This window comes from Ammodytes marinus (assembly GCF_949987685.1).
Source record: "Ammodytes marinus genome assembly, chromosome: 12".
Classification (NCBI taxonomy): Eukaryota; Metazoa; Chordata; class Actinopteri; order Uranoscopiformes; family Ammodytidae; genus Ammodytes; species Ammodytes marinus.
Window position 1 is genome coordinate 27,599,339 of NC_137216.1, and position 13,421 is coordinate 27,612,759.

At 40.4% G+C, this 13,421-nt stretch overlaps 1 protein-coding gene across 1 annotated transcript in view; it reads left to right on the forward strand.

The window, feature by feature from the left end:
- The window catches only part of LOC307258501 (kalirin-like), a 75,553-nt gene extending 64,116 nt beyond the window's left edge, over nucleotides 1-11,437 (forward strand). Inside the window, exons 29-42 of the mRNA XM_080038054.1 lie at nucleotides 970-1,134; nucleotides 2,525-2,620; nucleotides 4,452-4,570; nucleotides 4,873-4,939; nucleotides 5,249-5,352; nucleotides 5,461-5,530; nucleotides 5,682-5,771; nucleotides 6,099-6,191; nucleotides 6,394-6,444; nucleotides 6,583-6,660; nucleotides 6,857-7,042; nucleotides 7,547-7,718; nucleotides 8,284-8,444; nucleotides 9,938-11,437. Of these exons, the coding sequence (XP_079894180.1) occupies nucleotides 970-1,134; nucleotides 2,525-2,620; nucleotides 4,452-4,570; nucleotides 4,873-4,939; nucleotides 5,249-5,352; nucleotides 5,461-5,530; nucleotides 5,682-5,771; nucleotides 6,099-6,191; nucleotides 6,394-6,444; nucleotides 6,583-6,660; nucleotides 6,857-7,042; nucleotides 7,547-7,718; nucleotides 8,284-8,444; nucleotides 9,938-10,222 (1,737 nt within the window). The 3' untranslated portion in view covers nucleotides 10,223-11,437. The remainder of the gene's footprint in view (nucleotides 1-969; nucleotides 1,135-2,524; nucleotides 2,621-4,451; nucleotides 4,571-4,872; nucleotides 4,940-5,248; nucleotides 5,353-5,460; nucleotides 5,531-5,681; nucleotides 5,772-6,098; nucleotides 6,192-6,393; nucleotides 6,445-6,582; nucleotides 6,661-6,856; nucleotides 7,043-7,546; nucleotides 7,719-8,283; nucleotides 8,445-9,937) is intronic.
- The last annotated feature ends 1,984 nt before the right edge of the window (nucleotides 11,438-13,421 follow it).

The window sequence follows — 13,421 nt, forward strand, 5'->3', positions numbered from 1 at the left end:
CTGAGTGTTGCCAAATGTATTCATATCTCAGACTCTCTATGTGAGATGGCCATTAGTTCTCTCAACCGAGTATCAAACTGAGGAGTTAGATTTCCATAATTTAAGAATTCACCCCTTGCCAATAACCGTGGCATAAACCAAGATGGTGTGGTAATTATGGTCATGTTTTTTTCATTTTTCATTTCTAACTAGCACTTATCCTATATAGCCTGACCAGACCACAATGACAGAAAGCTAACTCAAAAGTGTTTAGATATTATATGATGAACCAGTAAAGCCGTGTTTAAATTTGACATAATGGTTATGGGGGATGGGGGGGAACACAGTTGATTGTAAGTCATTTCTCACTCCCTCTGTATTGTGTCTAGCCTGGTCCAATCAGACCATCGTACTTCATTTCATTTGTAAAGTAGACTACTGAAATTTGAGCGGAAGTAGGTAGGCGGGCAGAGCCAGACTATATTGTGTACCCTTCAGAGAGTCCATAGTCAAGGATAGTTAACCTGTCTGTCTCTGTATTGTGTGTCCCCTTCAGAGAGTCCATAGTAAGGATAGTAACATGTCTGTCTGTGTATTGTGTCCCCCTCACAGAGAGTCCATAGTAAAGGATAGTAACCCGTCTGTGTTGTGTGTCCCATCACAGAGAGTCCATAGTACGGATAGTAACCTGTCTGTATTGTGTCCCCCTCACAGAGAGTCCATAGTACGGATAGTTAACCTGTCTGTCTCTGTATTGTGTGTCCCATCACAGAGAGTCCATAGTAAGGATAGTTAACCTGTCTGTATTGTGTATTGTGTCCCCATCAGAGAGTCCATAGTAAGGATAGTAACCTTTCTGTCTCTGTATTGTGTGTCCCATCACAGAGAGTCCATAGTAAGGATAGTTAACCTGTCTGTATTGTGTATTGTGTCCCCATCAGAGAGTCCATAGTACGGATAGTAACCTGTCTGTATTGTGTCCCCTCACAGAGAGTCCATAGTAAGGACAGCACCCTGCTCTCTAAGACGGCCTCTGGGATGCAGAGTGGAGGAGAGGAGGAGCAGGATGAGGAGCCCCACACCCCTCTGCCTCCCCCCATGGAGATCATCAAAGACCCCTCCGCCCAGGACGACAAGGTGGGTCTGGCTAAACGCGTGCAATGGATTTCTTTCATTTTTTTAAGATAATTTTTTAGCATTTTCAAGCTTTATTAGAAAGTACATAGTTGAAATGGGAACACAGAGAGAGAGAAGGGGGGTATGATCTGCAGTAAAGGTCCACTGGTCGGATTTGAACCCGCGACCACCGCAACAAAAAATACTTAATCACCTCATCACTTGATGGTTTGGAACTATCTTATTGTCCTTGAAGGCCACCGTAGCTTCTGTAAATTATCTGAAAAGGGGAGGGGTTAGCAACGGAGCGTAGAGACAGAGCATAGTCTACCTATAATAGACTTTCGACTAAACCTGCTTTGGTAAATAAGGAGATATTTTGTAAACCTCGCCTCTTCCCTGATGAACTTGTTAAGTGTGTTGTTGTTGATGTGAATGAATTAAATCTGCTGAGTCATGGGCCCTAAGGCGTTTTATTTGACTCATTGGGGAGGGCGTGTTTAACGAGTTAAGTATTTATCCCAGATGCAAGAGGCAAAATGTTAGTGTGTATTTGGACTTCTGCTAGAGGTATCCTACTGCGAGACTGCTTGAAGTAAGGCTGAGTACTTTCTATGAATAGGAACATTAGTTTTATGCATTACTTGACTGCTTTGTGCTGTTTCAATAATCTACATGTTTTAACATTTAATAGGTCATTTCGAAAGACAACTGCTTTTAATGTGTGTTTGTTTTTTTAATTTGTATGCATTCTGTTGGATCAGTTGCAATCAGTTTGTCCGCGTCCACTTGTGTCTTACCAATCTTGCTCAGCTGTCTCCTGATATGTTCTTATATTCAGTTCATTGTTTTTTTTTTTTTTTTTGGGTGTAAATCTATGAATTTTTGTAGATTATTTGTATACTTTTCACTATTTAAATCACCTACAGCTCTGGAAAAAATGAAGAAACCAGTCTGGATTTTTCTTAAATCTTCATCTCTACATAACTTTATGGAAATATTCTGAATGACAATTTTTTTTTCCCGGAATTTGTTAGAAATATTGTCGAAAGTTTAATGGAGCAAAACCAAAATGTTTATTTTACTCAAACAAATGCCTATAAATAGTCAAACAAGAGACACTGAACATTTGGAGTGGTCTCTTAATGTTTTCCAGAGCTGTATCTTATATTTCCCACTAGGATTTTTAACGAGATTTAGGGTTTTGGATTAGAATGACTTTGGGCAGATCATGCATTTGTGTTTGTCTTGGTTTAAAGCCTGCTGTGTGATCGGCTGCCAGCCTCTTCTAACTGACTAACAGCTTTACTCTCTATAATAATCTTATAATCTTGCTATAACATCTAATCTACTTCCTGTCTTCTCTTCCTTTACTTTTAACCTTTTCTAACATCCTTTCCTCCTCCTCCCTTCTTCTTCCTTCTCTCAGTCTTCAGCTTTACTAACGTCTCTGCAGTCTTCCTCTGAGGGGCCAAGCGCCGCAGAGCTGGTTAGCGCCATAGAAAAACTGGTTAAAACCAAGATGGTGAGTGTGTGTGTGTGTGTGTGTGTGTGTGTGTGTGTGTGTTTGATTGTGTGCATGAACGCATGGATAGTATAGTAAACACTTTCTTTGTAATGGGCACTAACTGGCCAGCTTGTCTGTCGGTCTGTTTGTCTGTCTTGGTCATCGTTTATGACTACTTTGATGATTGTGATTTCCGTGGATACATACTGTAGTACCATAAATGTGCAGTATAGTGTAATTGTGAGTGTGTGTGTGTGTGGGTTGTATGTATGTTCATATTTTCAATAGTGTGTGTAGTTAGCCTGATCCAGTTTAATGTCCATATTTAGGTATAGAACAGCAATGTGAAGCCTGATTGGACGGGCTTAACATCACAGATCTTCAGTTATTAAACTCATCGTTCCGGAAAGGCATTTTATCTACAGCAGTAAAACCTATAAGGATGTGGTTTGTTACAAGATAAAAAACTATAAGCATCCTCACAGCAAAGATACTTTAAAGATAACATACTCCTCTCTTCTTAAGTCTTAAGTCACAGACATGAAACATATACTCATATTACTCAGTGTTAGCTAAACTTATTGATAAAGCCATTACTGTATATCTGTATCCATCACAAATTAATTTCTTTATATGAGCTTAGAAATCAAAGGGATCTGCAGAACTTGCATGGAAACCATCAAGTATTTAATGTAATGTAACTTTATTTAAAAAGGGACAATGCACAAAAGAAACATTAACCTTGTTTAGAGGTTAATGTTAATTTCAGTTTCAAAGTAATAACTCTCTGTACATTTATGTGAACATTAACTGCTAATAGGTCATTTGGAATACTTTGAACAGCACCAAATTGTATATAAAAAAAATACATGCTAAAAACAAGACCCAGAAGAGTATACCTGTACCAACTGAAGCTGACATTACAGCAGCCCATTTTGGTAAGCTTTTATGGGATGTTTCTCCCCTCAATGCCTCCTGTTGTTTCGGTTCCCAAATAGGCATGTATGTTGGTGTTGGCATGTGTCAGATCAGCAAAAAAACATTGTTAACTTCCTCAATTTTTGTCGGGCACAAGACAGTTCACCTAAAAGACAGTAGTTGTGGCTGTATTTATAACTAGAGCAGGGGTGAAGATGTACCCACATGTTAACTGGTTCATTGACCAGATATTTGAACGAATTTAATGACATTCAACTCGAATAGGACTTAAGTGACACTCTTCCTTTTGACTCCTATTGCATGTGAAACTATTTACAATCAACTCAACTTCTACCAACAGATTTTCCCAAACGTAAATTGCATTTTGAACCAAAACGTCATTCAGTCAACGTTGTTTACAATTTCACATAAGAGGGAGTAGAGTTGCTGAGTTACTCTTTACAATGGACAATAGTGGGCTACCACCTGTGGCTCAGGTGGTAGAGGCCAATGATCGAAGGGTTGGAGGTTCGATCCCCGCCCTGTCACTTGTGTCATGGTTGTTGTGTCCTTGGGCAAGACACTTCACCAACCTTGCCTTGTGTGAATGTCGATAGTTAGCCTGCTATCGGTGTATGAATGTGTGTGTGAATGGTAACGTGTAAATGGGAACAGGTCTCCCTTGAAAAAGAGTCTACTGTCTCAATGGGATTTACCTGTATAAATAAAGGTTAAAAAAATAATTTAAATAAATTGACAAAGGCCAAGTGATCATTGTTTCTTCTGTCCACTGAACACCAATGTCCCACTGCCCTCTGCTGTCAAAGCACTTGTAAATCTTTGGTCTTTTATAAACTGGCACACACAATGATGAAAGATAACTTCCCTTCGTCAAAATAATGTAAATATCCTCTTGTCTTTTTTTTTCCAGACCCTTGAGCCTGGAGCTTACCCCGGCTTCTCTCCCATCACTCCCCCAGAACAGACCACTCCTGTCCAGCCGCGAAACCCTGAGATGGAGCAGAGAGCCAAGGCTATGAGGGGACGCATGTGAGTACTACTATAGTGTATGCCTGCTACTGATTTTATACTACCTAAGCTATCAGGTTACATTAAGACTAGTAAAGCCTTGATGTATTGGTTTTGATTTAGTTGCCCAATAAAAACAAGAAAAAACCTACACAAAAAAATGTAGCATGTATAGTTCAATTCAGTTTATTTTTGTCATTGTTACAGATTAACAACATGTTGTAAGAGCAAACCACAGACAGGCATAAAGTTTTAGTTGTCCCATTATTACATCATGCACTATTGTTTTTTGTTTTTGTTGACACTGTGTCTGTTGTCCTCAGGTTTGTCCTGAACGAGTTGATTCAGACGGAGAAGGACTACGTCAAAGACCTGGGAATCGTAGTGGAGGTGAGACACACACACTGCACACGGAATTAACACAAATATCATAAACTTTCACTTTACAAATATAAAATTAGAAACAGCTATCCCACCTTGATTTTAAAACACATATACAGCTCTGGAAAAAAAATCTCTCGTTTGACTATGTATAGCCATATGTTTGAGTAGAATGAACATTTTGTTTTATAGTATAAACTACTGACAACATGTCTACCAAATTCCAATACTTTTTAATTTTTTATTATACACGTACATAAAATTATCCCAATTTGTTTTTAACAACTAATATATCCACCCTGTGTGAAAACCTACCAGGGCTTCATGAAGAGGATCAAGGAGAAAGGTGTTCCAGATGACATGAAAGGAAAAGACAAAATGGTGTTTGGGAATATTCAACTGATGTACGACTGGCACAGAGAGTGAGTTCAACATTGGTGTCTAAAGTCTGGAAAAGCTGATGTACTGTTTGCATGTTGCTAACCAGAGCTAACTGCTAACTCATCCCATCCCTCTACTGTCTATCGTAGATTCTTCTCAGGAGAGCTGGAGAAATGCCTGGACGACCATGAACACCTTCCTAACCTGTTCATCAAACACGTGAGTTGGAAAAGTGGTTTCTGTAACAGCTGTTCATTATGGAGAAATAACATACCGTAGAATGCCTTGGTTGACCAATCAGAGCACAGCATGTATCAGTGCCCTGTGATAATGCTGTGTCTGTCTGTGTGTGTGTGTGTGTGTGTTACAGGAGAGAAAGCTCCACTCCATGTACGTGGTCTATTGTCAGAATAAGCCTAAATCAGAATTCATCGTAGCAGAAAACGACACGTATTTTGAGGTAAGTGAAATATTGACTCTTAATACTACGTTCGTAGTTGTATCTGTTTTGAGCTTGAAAAATATCGGGCCATTGAAGCAAAACTATTTAAATATGTGTATATTGATTCTTGCGTGCGTAACCGGATTTGTAAATGTGTTGTACATGGTAACATGTAGGGTCAGGATTAACAGGACAGCTGGGCCAAGGGAAGTCTGAGGGAATAAAAACCTCATTCATTATATTATAATCGCGATTTTATAATGATAGAACACCGATTCCCTATGGGTGAAGTATTCCTTTAACAAGAAGTTATTCTGATGCTATTTGGTATGTTTATTCTTCCAGGGCATCCAGCAGGAGATCCAGTCGCGGTTGGGCATCAGTGATTTCCTCATCAAACCGATCCAGAGAATCACCAAATACCAGCTGCTAATGAAGGTAAAAATCACCCAAACACAGCAGGGCTATCTAGGGTGATGGAGTTGTAATGCGTCTTTTATTTTGAAATGAAAAACAATTACTGTAAAATATTGTGCTACCCCCTTTCATATGCAAACGTAATAATTGCATAATGTATTAAATAACCGTATTGCTCATACTGTATATCCCACTATAACTTGTTGGTCGTGTTTCTCTTCAGGACTTCCTGAAGTACAGCTCCAAGGCGGGCATGGACTGTGAACAGATGGAGGTAAGAAACACAACCTAATTTCAAGTGATGGAATATCACATCATATAGTGGTGTGTGTGTGTGTGTGTGTGTGTGTGTGTGTGTGTGTGTGTGTGTGTGTGTGTGTTATATTTAAAACCCTCTCTTTGTCCCTCACAGAAAGCGGTAGACTTGATGTCCCAGGTCCCTAAACTGTGTAACGACATGATGAATTTGGGTCGGCTGCAGGGATACGAGGTACGTTCACTTCAGTTCTATACATGTGCCTAAGGTTGCTGCTTTTCACTACCACCTTCGCCTGCTTGATACTTTTCATAATTTAAAAACAAACAGACCAGTTATCGCTTAAATGAATTGTGTTAACCAATCAGAACAAAGCATGTGTCAGTGCCGTGTAATGCACTAGACTAATAGAGCTGCCTTTTGTTTCCAGGGTAACCTGGCGTGTCAGGGCAAGCTGCTGCAGCAGGAGACCTTCTTTGTGACGGAGCAGGACACCGGCGTTCTGTCCAGATCTAAAGAACGCAGAGTGTTCCTCTTTGAGCAGATCGTCATCTTCAGTGAACTGCTGAGGAAAGGCTCGTCCACGCCGGGCTACCAGCACAAGAAGAGCATCAAGGTATGTGGAGGGATAGGGGTTCATTTTTAACCTATTAAGACTTTAGTCAGACTTAAATACATCCTGGAAAACCTATGGCATTATATACAAACAACCTTTAAAAAATGAGAAACTGCATAGAATGGCAGTGTTTATTAAATTATTTATTCCTCAGCCTCTGTAGCAGATAGACATGAAATAAAACGATGTTAAGCTTAAACCCTTGGCTTTATAAATGGTTGCATTTGCTCATTAACATAAAAAAGGGGAAAAGAAAACTTACCTCTTCCACACATGTATTTCAGCGAATCACATTGCATTTCATCGGTCATGTGTCTTAAAAACAATGACATCATCCAAAATGTGCAAACCTTGCATTATGGTCTAAATGGGCTAAAAGCCAATAGTCAATTAAAAATGATGTTCCCGGAGAAAATTCAGTAATGTTGTCCACATAACATCAACTTTAACTAAGACATCTATAAGTAATATTAACTCTAGAAATGTCGCCCTCCTCCCCTCCAGGTGTCCTTCCTGGGCATCGAGCAGAGTGTGGATAACGACCCCTGTAAGTTTGTGTTGGCGTGCCGCGGCTCGTCGGAGCGCTTCACGCTGCAGGCCGCTAACGTCGACATCAAACAGGTCTGGACCAGACACATACAGGACGTCCTGGACGCACAGAACGACTTCCTGTTCGGTGAGGAAACACACACACACACTCACTCACTCACTCACTCACTCACTCACTCACTCACACACTCTCTCAGGCACACGCACGCATGCTCACTCACTCACTCACTCACTCACTCACTCACTCACTCACTCACTCACTCACTCACTCACTCACTCACTCACTCACTCACTCACTCACTCACTCACTCACTCACTCACTCACTCACTCACTCACTCACTCACTCACTCACTCACTCACTCACACACACACACACACACACATACACACCTAACAAAACGTCCTTGAGACCACCACCTGACTCTACCGTTAAAGTGGCTACCAGGAACTTTCCGTTTTTCCTTGTCAGCTAGCCTAGGCTCTGTAAAGGGGCATTTTGCTTGCTACGGTGGGCCTCCTTTGTTGACATATCAGTTCACAGAGCCTAGGCTGTGTATTAACAAAATAGTAATATAATATAATAAAAGCATCATCTGTATATGTGTGTTTGTTTACCAGTTTACAGAGCCTAGGCTGTGTATTAACAAAATAGTAATAGGTGAAATAAACGTGTCTGTGTGTGTGTTTGCAGCGCTGCAGTTTCCGCAGAAGGAGAAGGGCAGTGGAGGCTGCAGCACTCAGCCCAGAGCACGCTCATCGTCAGGCAACCGGCCGTCATCTGCTGTCGCTATGGGAGACAAGGAGCCAATAGGGAGCCAGCTGAAGCTGTCAAACTCCAACGGGGGAACCAGGGTCAGTGACCTGCAAAATACCTGGATGATATACATACTTTTTTGCATACATATAGTTTCAATTTAAAGGTGCAGTGTGTAGAATTGATTGCCATTTTTCAGAACAGACTTGGTAGAAATGAAATGTAATCTTCAGAGGAAAATTGGTGAATAATAGTTGGAATAAAAGAACAAGGCCTTGTCCTTGAAGGCCACCGTAGCTTTTGTAATTTCTCAAAAGAAAGGGGTTAGCAATGTAGTGTTGACATCTAGAACTTTCACCACTAGATTCCCTTAAAACACTCAGATATTACACACTGTACCGTTTTTAAGAAAAAGCTAAGGATATGGTGTCCTTTCTTTTTAATGTTACACTTGCATTGTTTTGCCTCAGCCAGTAACAATAGCCTGAAGCAGACAGCTAGTGAAGTAGAGCATGACAAACACATTTTCCCTTCACGCGGTCTGAGTCTGTTGTCTATAAACGCCAAGGTTAAAAATCTGGGCTACTGCAGGTGTAACCGGCAGCATACTGTGTGTTTTTATATACACATTTATACATCTCAATCTGCTCTACTTCTGGCCTACTTTTCTGTCTGCCTTTCAAGATTTTTTTTTAGTCATAGGTCAATGATTTTGTGGGGTTTTCTTGGGGATTATTTTGTATTTATTTGCAGTGGTTCTGAAATATGTGCTGTACAAAGGTTGCTAATGTCCACGTTAATATTTGGTAAAAATGAATAACTGTTGACAGCCCGGTATGTGGATTATCCAGAACAAGCAGGACTCTGTGTCTGGAAAGAGCAGTTTTTGATGAGTTTTACAAATGTTATTTTAGGATTTCATTAGCAGAAAATGTCAAAATGTCTCTGATGTTTGTTCATCTAATTAGTTGACGTTGCTGATGACAACTATGACTTACAGATTTTAATATGAGGATTATAAGACAGTATCGTCATGTTCATGCAAGATTCTGTTTCTGAACAATCATCTTACAGTATATAGTATATGTACATGGGCGTATCATGGGCCACTGTTGGGGGGGAAAAAATTACAGAAAAAAAAGTTTTGACATCGAAGTCATAATTTTACCTCAAATAAACTCTGGACTTCTATGAGGAAAAAGTTGGATATTCTCAGAGAATAAACTAAATTAACATTCATACATTACGTTTTTTCACCTCATATTTTACGACAGCAATTATTTACGAGATTTTTACGAAATAATATATTTCTTTTTTAAACTGAAAAGCCTTACATTATTTTACAATAATCAAACAACCCTCTGATTGTCCTTGTGTGTCCTCCTCCACCTCCCTCTGCCTCTAACCCTTCAGGATTGGCTGATTCCTAATGACATCACAGCTGCTGTCCAACCCACATAGACAAACCTTAACTTTGTCCTCACCCTCTCTCCCTCTCTCCCTCTATCATCCTTCTTTGTTGTATTTGTCTCCTCTTGTCTTCTCCTCCATTTTCTCTTCCCCTTTCCTTCACTATTCTCTCCATTCCCAGGACGGTGACGGCTGTAACGGCTTCTCCTCCACCATGCTCGTCGTGCAGGATTACTCCGCGGTCAAAGAGGACGAAATCTCCGTCAATCAGGGGCAAACCGTCCAAATTCTGTCCATCAGTCCGTACGACCGCTTCCTCATATACTGGCCTGGGAACAGCCAGTCCCCCGCGGCGGAGGGCTTTGTCCCGGGACACGTTTTGGGACCCGCCAAAAAATCCATCAAAGACTCTTCTTCTGCTACGTCATTCTCGGCGGCGGTGGCGGACGCTAACAACATCAAGTAAGTCCTCCCAACCCAACCACTACCAAACCCAACCCAACCCCACCCACCCCAAAGCACTTCTTAAACCTGCAGAAAAGCAGAAAAAAAAGACGCACTTCTGTTGTGTTGTGGTCGGGGCACGAAACAAACCAAGCACTCGGATTGGACGAGAGAGAACTGAGAGAATTTTTTTTCTTTTTTTTTTTTTCTTTTTTTTTTTGTTGAATGAACACCCCATCCTCCCCCTTGTCCCCTCACCTCCTAACACAATCCTCCCCCTGCAAACTTCCCTACTCCCTTTAAGAATGAACTAAGTTGGACCTTGCAGGAGACATTTTTTTTTTTCTTATTTTTTCTTACAAAAATTTTTCTTCGTGGAAAAAGGTACAAAACTGGTCTCAACTGTCCAATCAAGCTGCTTGAGTGACAGTTGTATGTCTGAGCCATTGACGGCAATGTGGCAACTACATGACAAATGGATTTGTGGAACTAACTCACACACACACGCAAGCACACACACGCACACACACACACACACACACACACACACACACACACACACACACACACACACACTGATAATGCTCCGTATAAAAGAGTACTGAGGATGTATCCGTCAGGAATAGACTGGATAGAAAAAATATTGAAATCACTGACTCTCTTGTGGAGCGAAAACCGGACTCTTATTTCAGTTCCTAACACAATTTTGTTCCTTTATTTTTTCCCAACCCTTTTTTGTGTATATATATATTTTTCTTTTTACTGTATTTTGGAAAGAGAGAAAGAAAAAAAAACTCACTCACCTGGGGCATTCAGGTGGACTTCAAGCCCCGTTCTCCAGCACTGGAGAAGATTTATTTTGTTGTCTGTGGCAATCTATAACAGAAAAATTATTGTTTATTATTCTTCGTATTGTTGTTGTTCCTTTTTCTGCCTTGTTAATTATTATTTTTCTATTTTTTACGGACAAAGTTGGATTTTTTTCCCTCCTTTCCTGTTGATTTTTTTTTTGTTTATTTCGTCGGCAGTTCACTGATGTACAAAGATCATTTTTGAGGCTCTAGAACATTCCTGTTTGAAAACGAAAAAATAACAACAACATATAAAAACACCTTTTTGCACTATGAAAAATATGAAGTCCGGCTGTGCAATATGTTGCATATAACGGCAGCGGTCAGCATTGTTCTGTTGGTAGTCTAATGATAATGATGATTTAAATGTATTTTAAATATGTAAAATAAACCTTTTTTCGGAGGGGAGGGGGGGGGGGGGACTTGAGCATGAGTTAGCGAAGCAAAGACGTGAAGGTGAAGTTGTTTTTTGTTTTCCTGCGTTAGGCTGACAGATGGTGATTTAACGAGTTTGTAGTTTTTAACATTTGTAAATAAACTACAACAGCAATCGTGAAACTGAGCGGTCTGCCTGCTTCTGTGTTCCACTGACACAAACAACACATTCATAAGGTGACATCATCTCTATGGAGGATTTTCTTCAGGAAATAAGAATTTATGACCATAAAGTCTAGAAAACATTGAAGATTTATGCTACAGTTTTTATTGTCTGCACCTTTTCCCTGAATGGTTGATTTCAGCTTTTTATTTCAGTTTTTTGATGTTGTGGTGACATTTCTTTTCACGTTTTTTTGTTTTAAGTTATTACTAACCCCACGGTTTGACACTCCACAAAAAGAACAAACTTAAAATATGAATTCTATTTAATATTCTGAAAGTGGTGACAAATGATTTTGGTTGGCAAAAGGAAAAAAACACTGATTAATATGTTTTTTTAAAGACCCGAGAGGTTGATAAATGTTGGGCCAACTTACAACTGGAGGTAGGCAGTTGATTATTGTCTTGCTTAAGGAACCTCATTGGACTTGCCCCTGGCCCTCCAAGACTGGTGTTACCTCCTGAGCTATCTAGCTCATTACTGTTTCATGTAAGACAAATAACGCTAGTAAAAGAAACAAAAGTTTGCTTACTGACCTGGTTGTTGGCAAAGAAGTGGTTAAAATAATATGACATGACAGGAATGTTATATCATTGAGACAGAGGATTCATTTTAGTTGTGCTGAGCTATAGGTATGGTTATTGAACATGTGAAAAGGTGACTGTCTGTTTGGCTTCTGCTTCTCTCACTTCTCTTTGTGGCTCTCTCTCTCTCTCTCTTTCAGTCTAACGTTTCTCTCTCTCTGTGTGAATAAAGAGCAGTGTGTGGTTCTATCTCTCCGTTCCTCCTCCTGTTTCTGAACCAGAAGAGTCTGGCTGCAGCTTCAACATGACCCTCTGATACAAACACATTTAGACCCACATTATATTAACATTACATATGTATATGTACATATGTACATATACAGTAGAAGTAATAGAATAAAGGTAAACTTCAGATGCAAAAGGGTGACACAGTAAAAAATGTGTTATGCACAGCTCTGATGTGAGTTATGTGAATCATGTATACTAATAGTTGAGATGGTATTTAGTTTAGATACTTGTTTGTATTGAAGACTTTAAGACTGGCAGAAATGGGCAGGAAAATATTAGCAGTCATTAGTAATGACTGGCTAGTAATCAAACTTCCAAACCATTTGAAATCTCCAGAGGGTCCCTTAGAAAGTGTCGGCCATGTTGCCTTTCTGCTGCAGCCAGACTCACCTGGCCTGAGCCTCTGAGCTTCTCTCTGATTGGCTGGTTGCTGTTTCTACTTCCTGGTTCAAACAGGAAGTCTCTGTCGTGGAACACACTGCGTGCGAGGAAGCGCGCAGAGGCCAAGGACGGGCTCTCCTGTGTGGGGCTCAGGGGTCAGGAGAATGGCCTCCTCCTCCGTAAGAACACCCCCCCTCCCCCACTGGCCTCCCCAGCCACCAGGGTGAAGGGAAAAGTGAGTAACGTAGTGTGAAGGGCGCACGTTGGTGATGTCATAAGTGTGTGCCAGAAAAAAAAACTCACCTGCACCTGTTTTACTCGGTTATTGTTTTTTCCTCCTAACCCGTTTGTGTGCGCGCATGTGTGTGTGCAAACCCCCCCAACACAAACACATTATTTCCTGTGGTTTTATTCTACTCCAGCAGTGGTTCTCAACCCTTTATAACCAGATGTGAATTTACACTTATTTTGTTACAGTATTTGGCCATCCAAACCATGAGCTAAAGGTACAGTGTGTAAAAGAGTGCTTTAGCGTCATCTAGTGTTGAGATTCTAGATTGCAATGCTGTTAGGAGAATT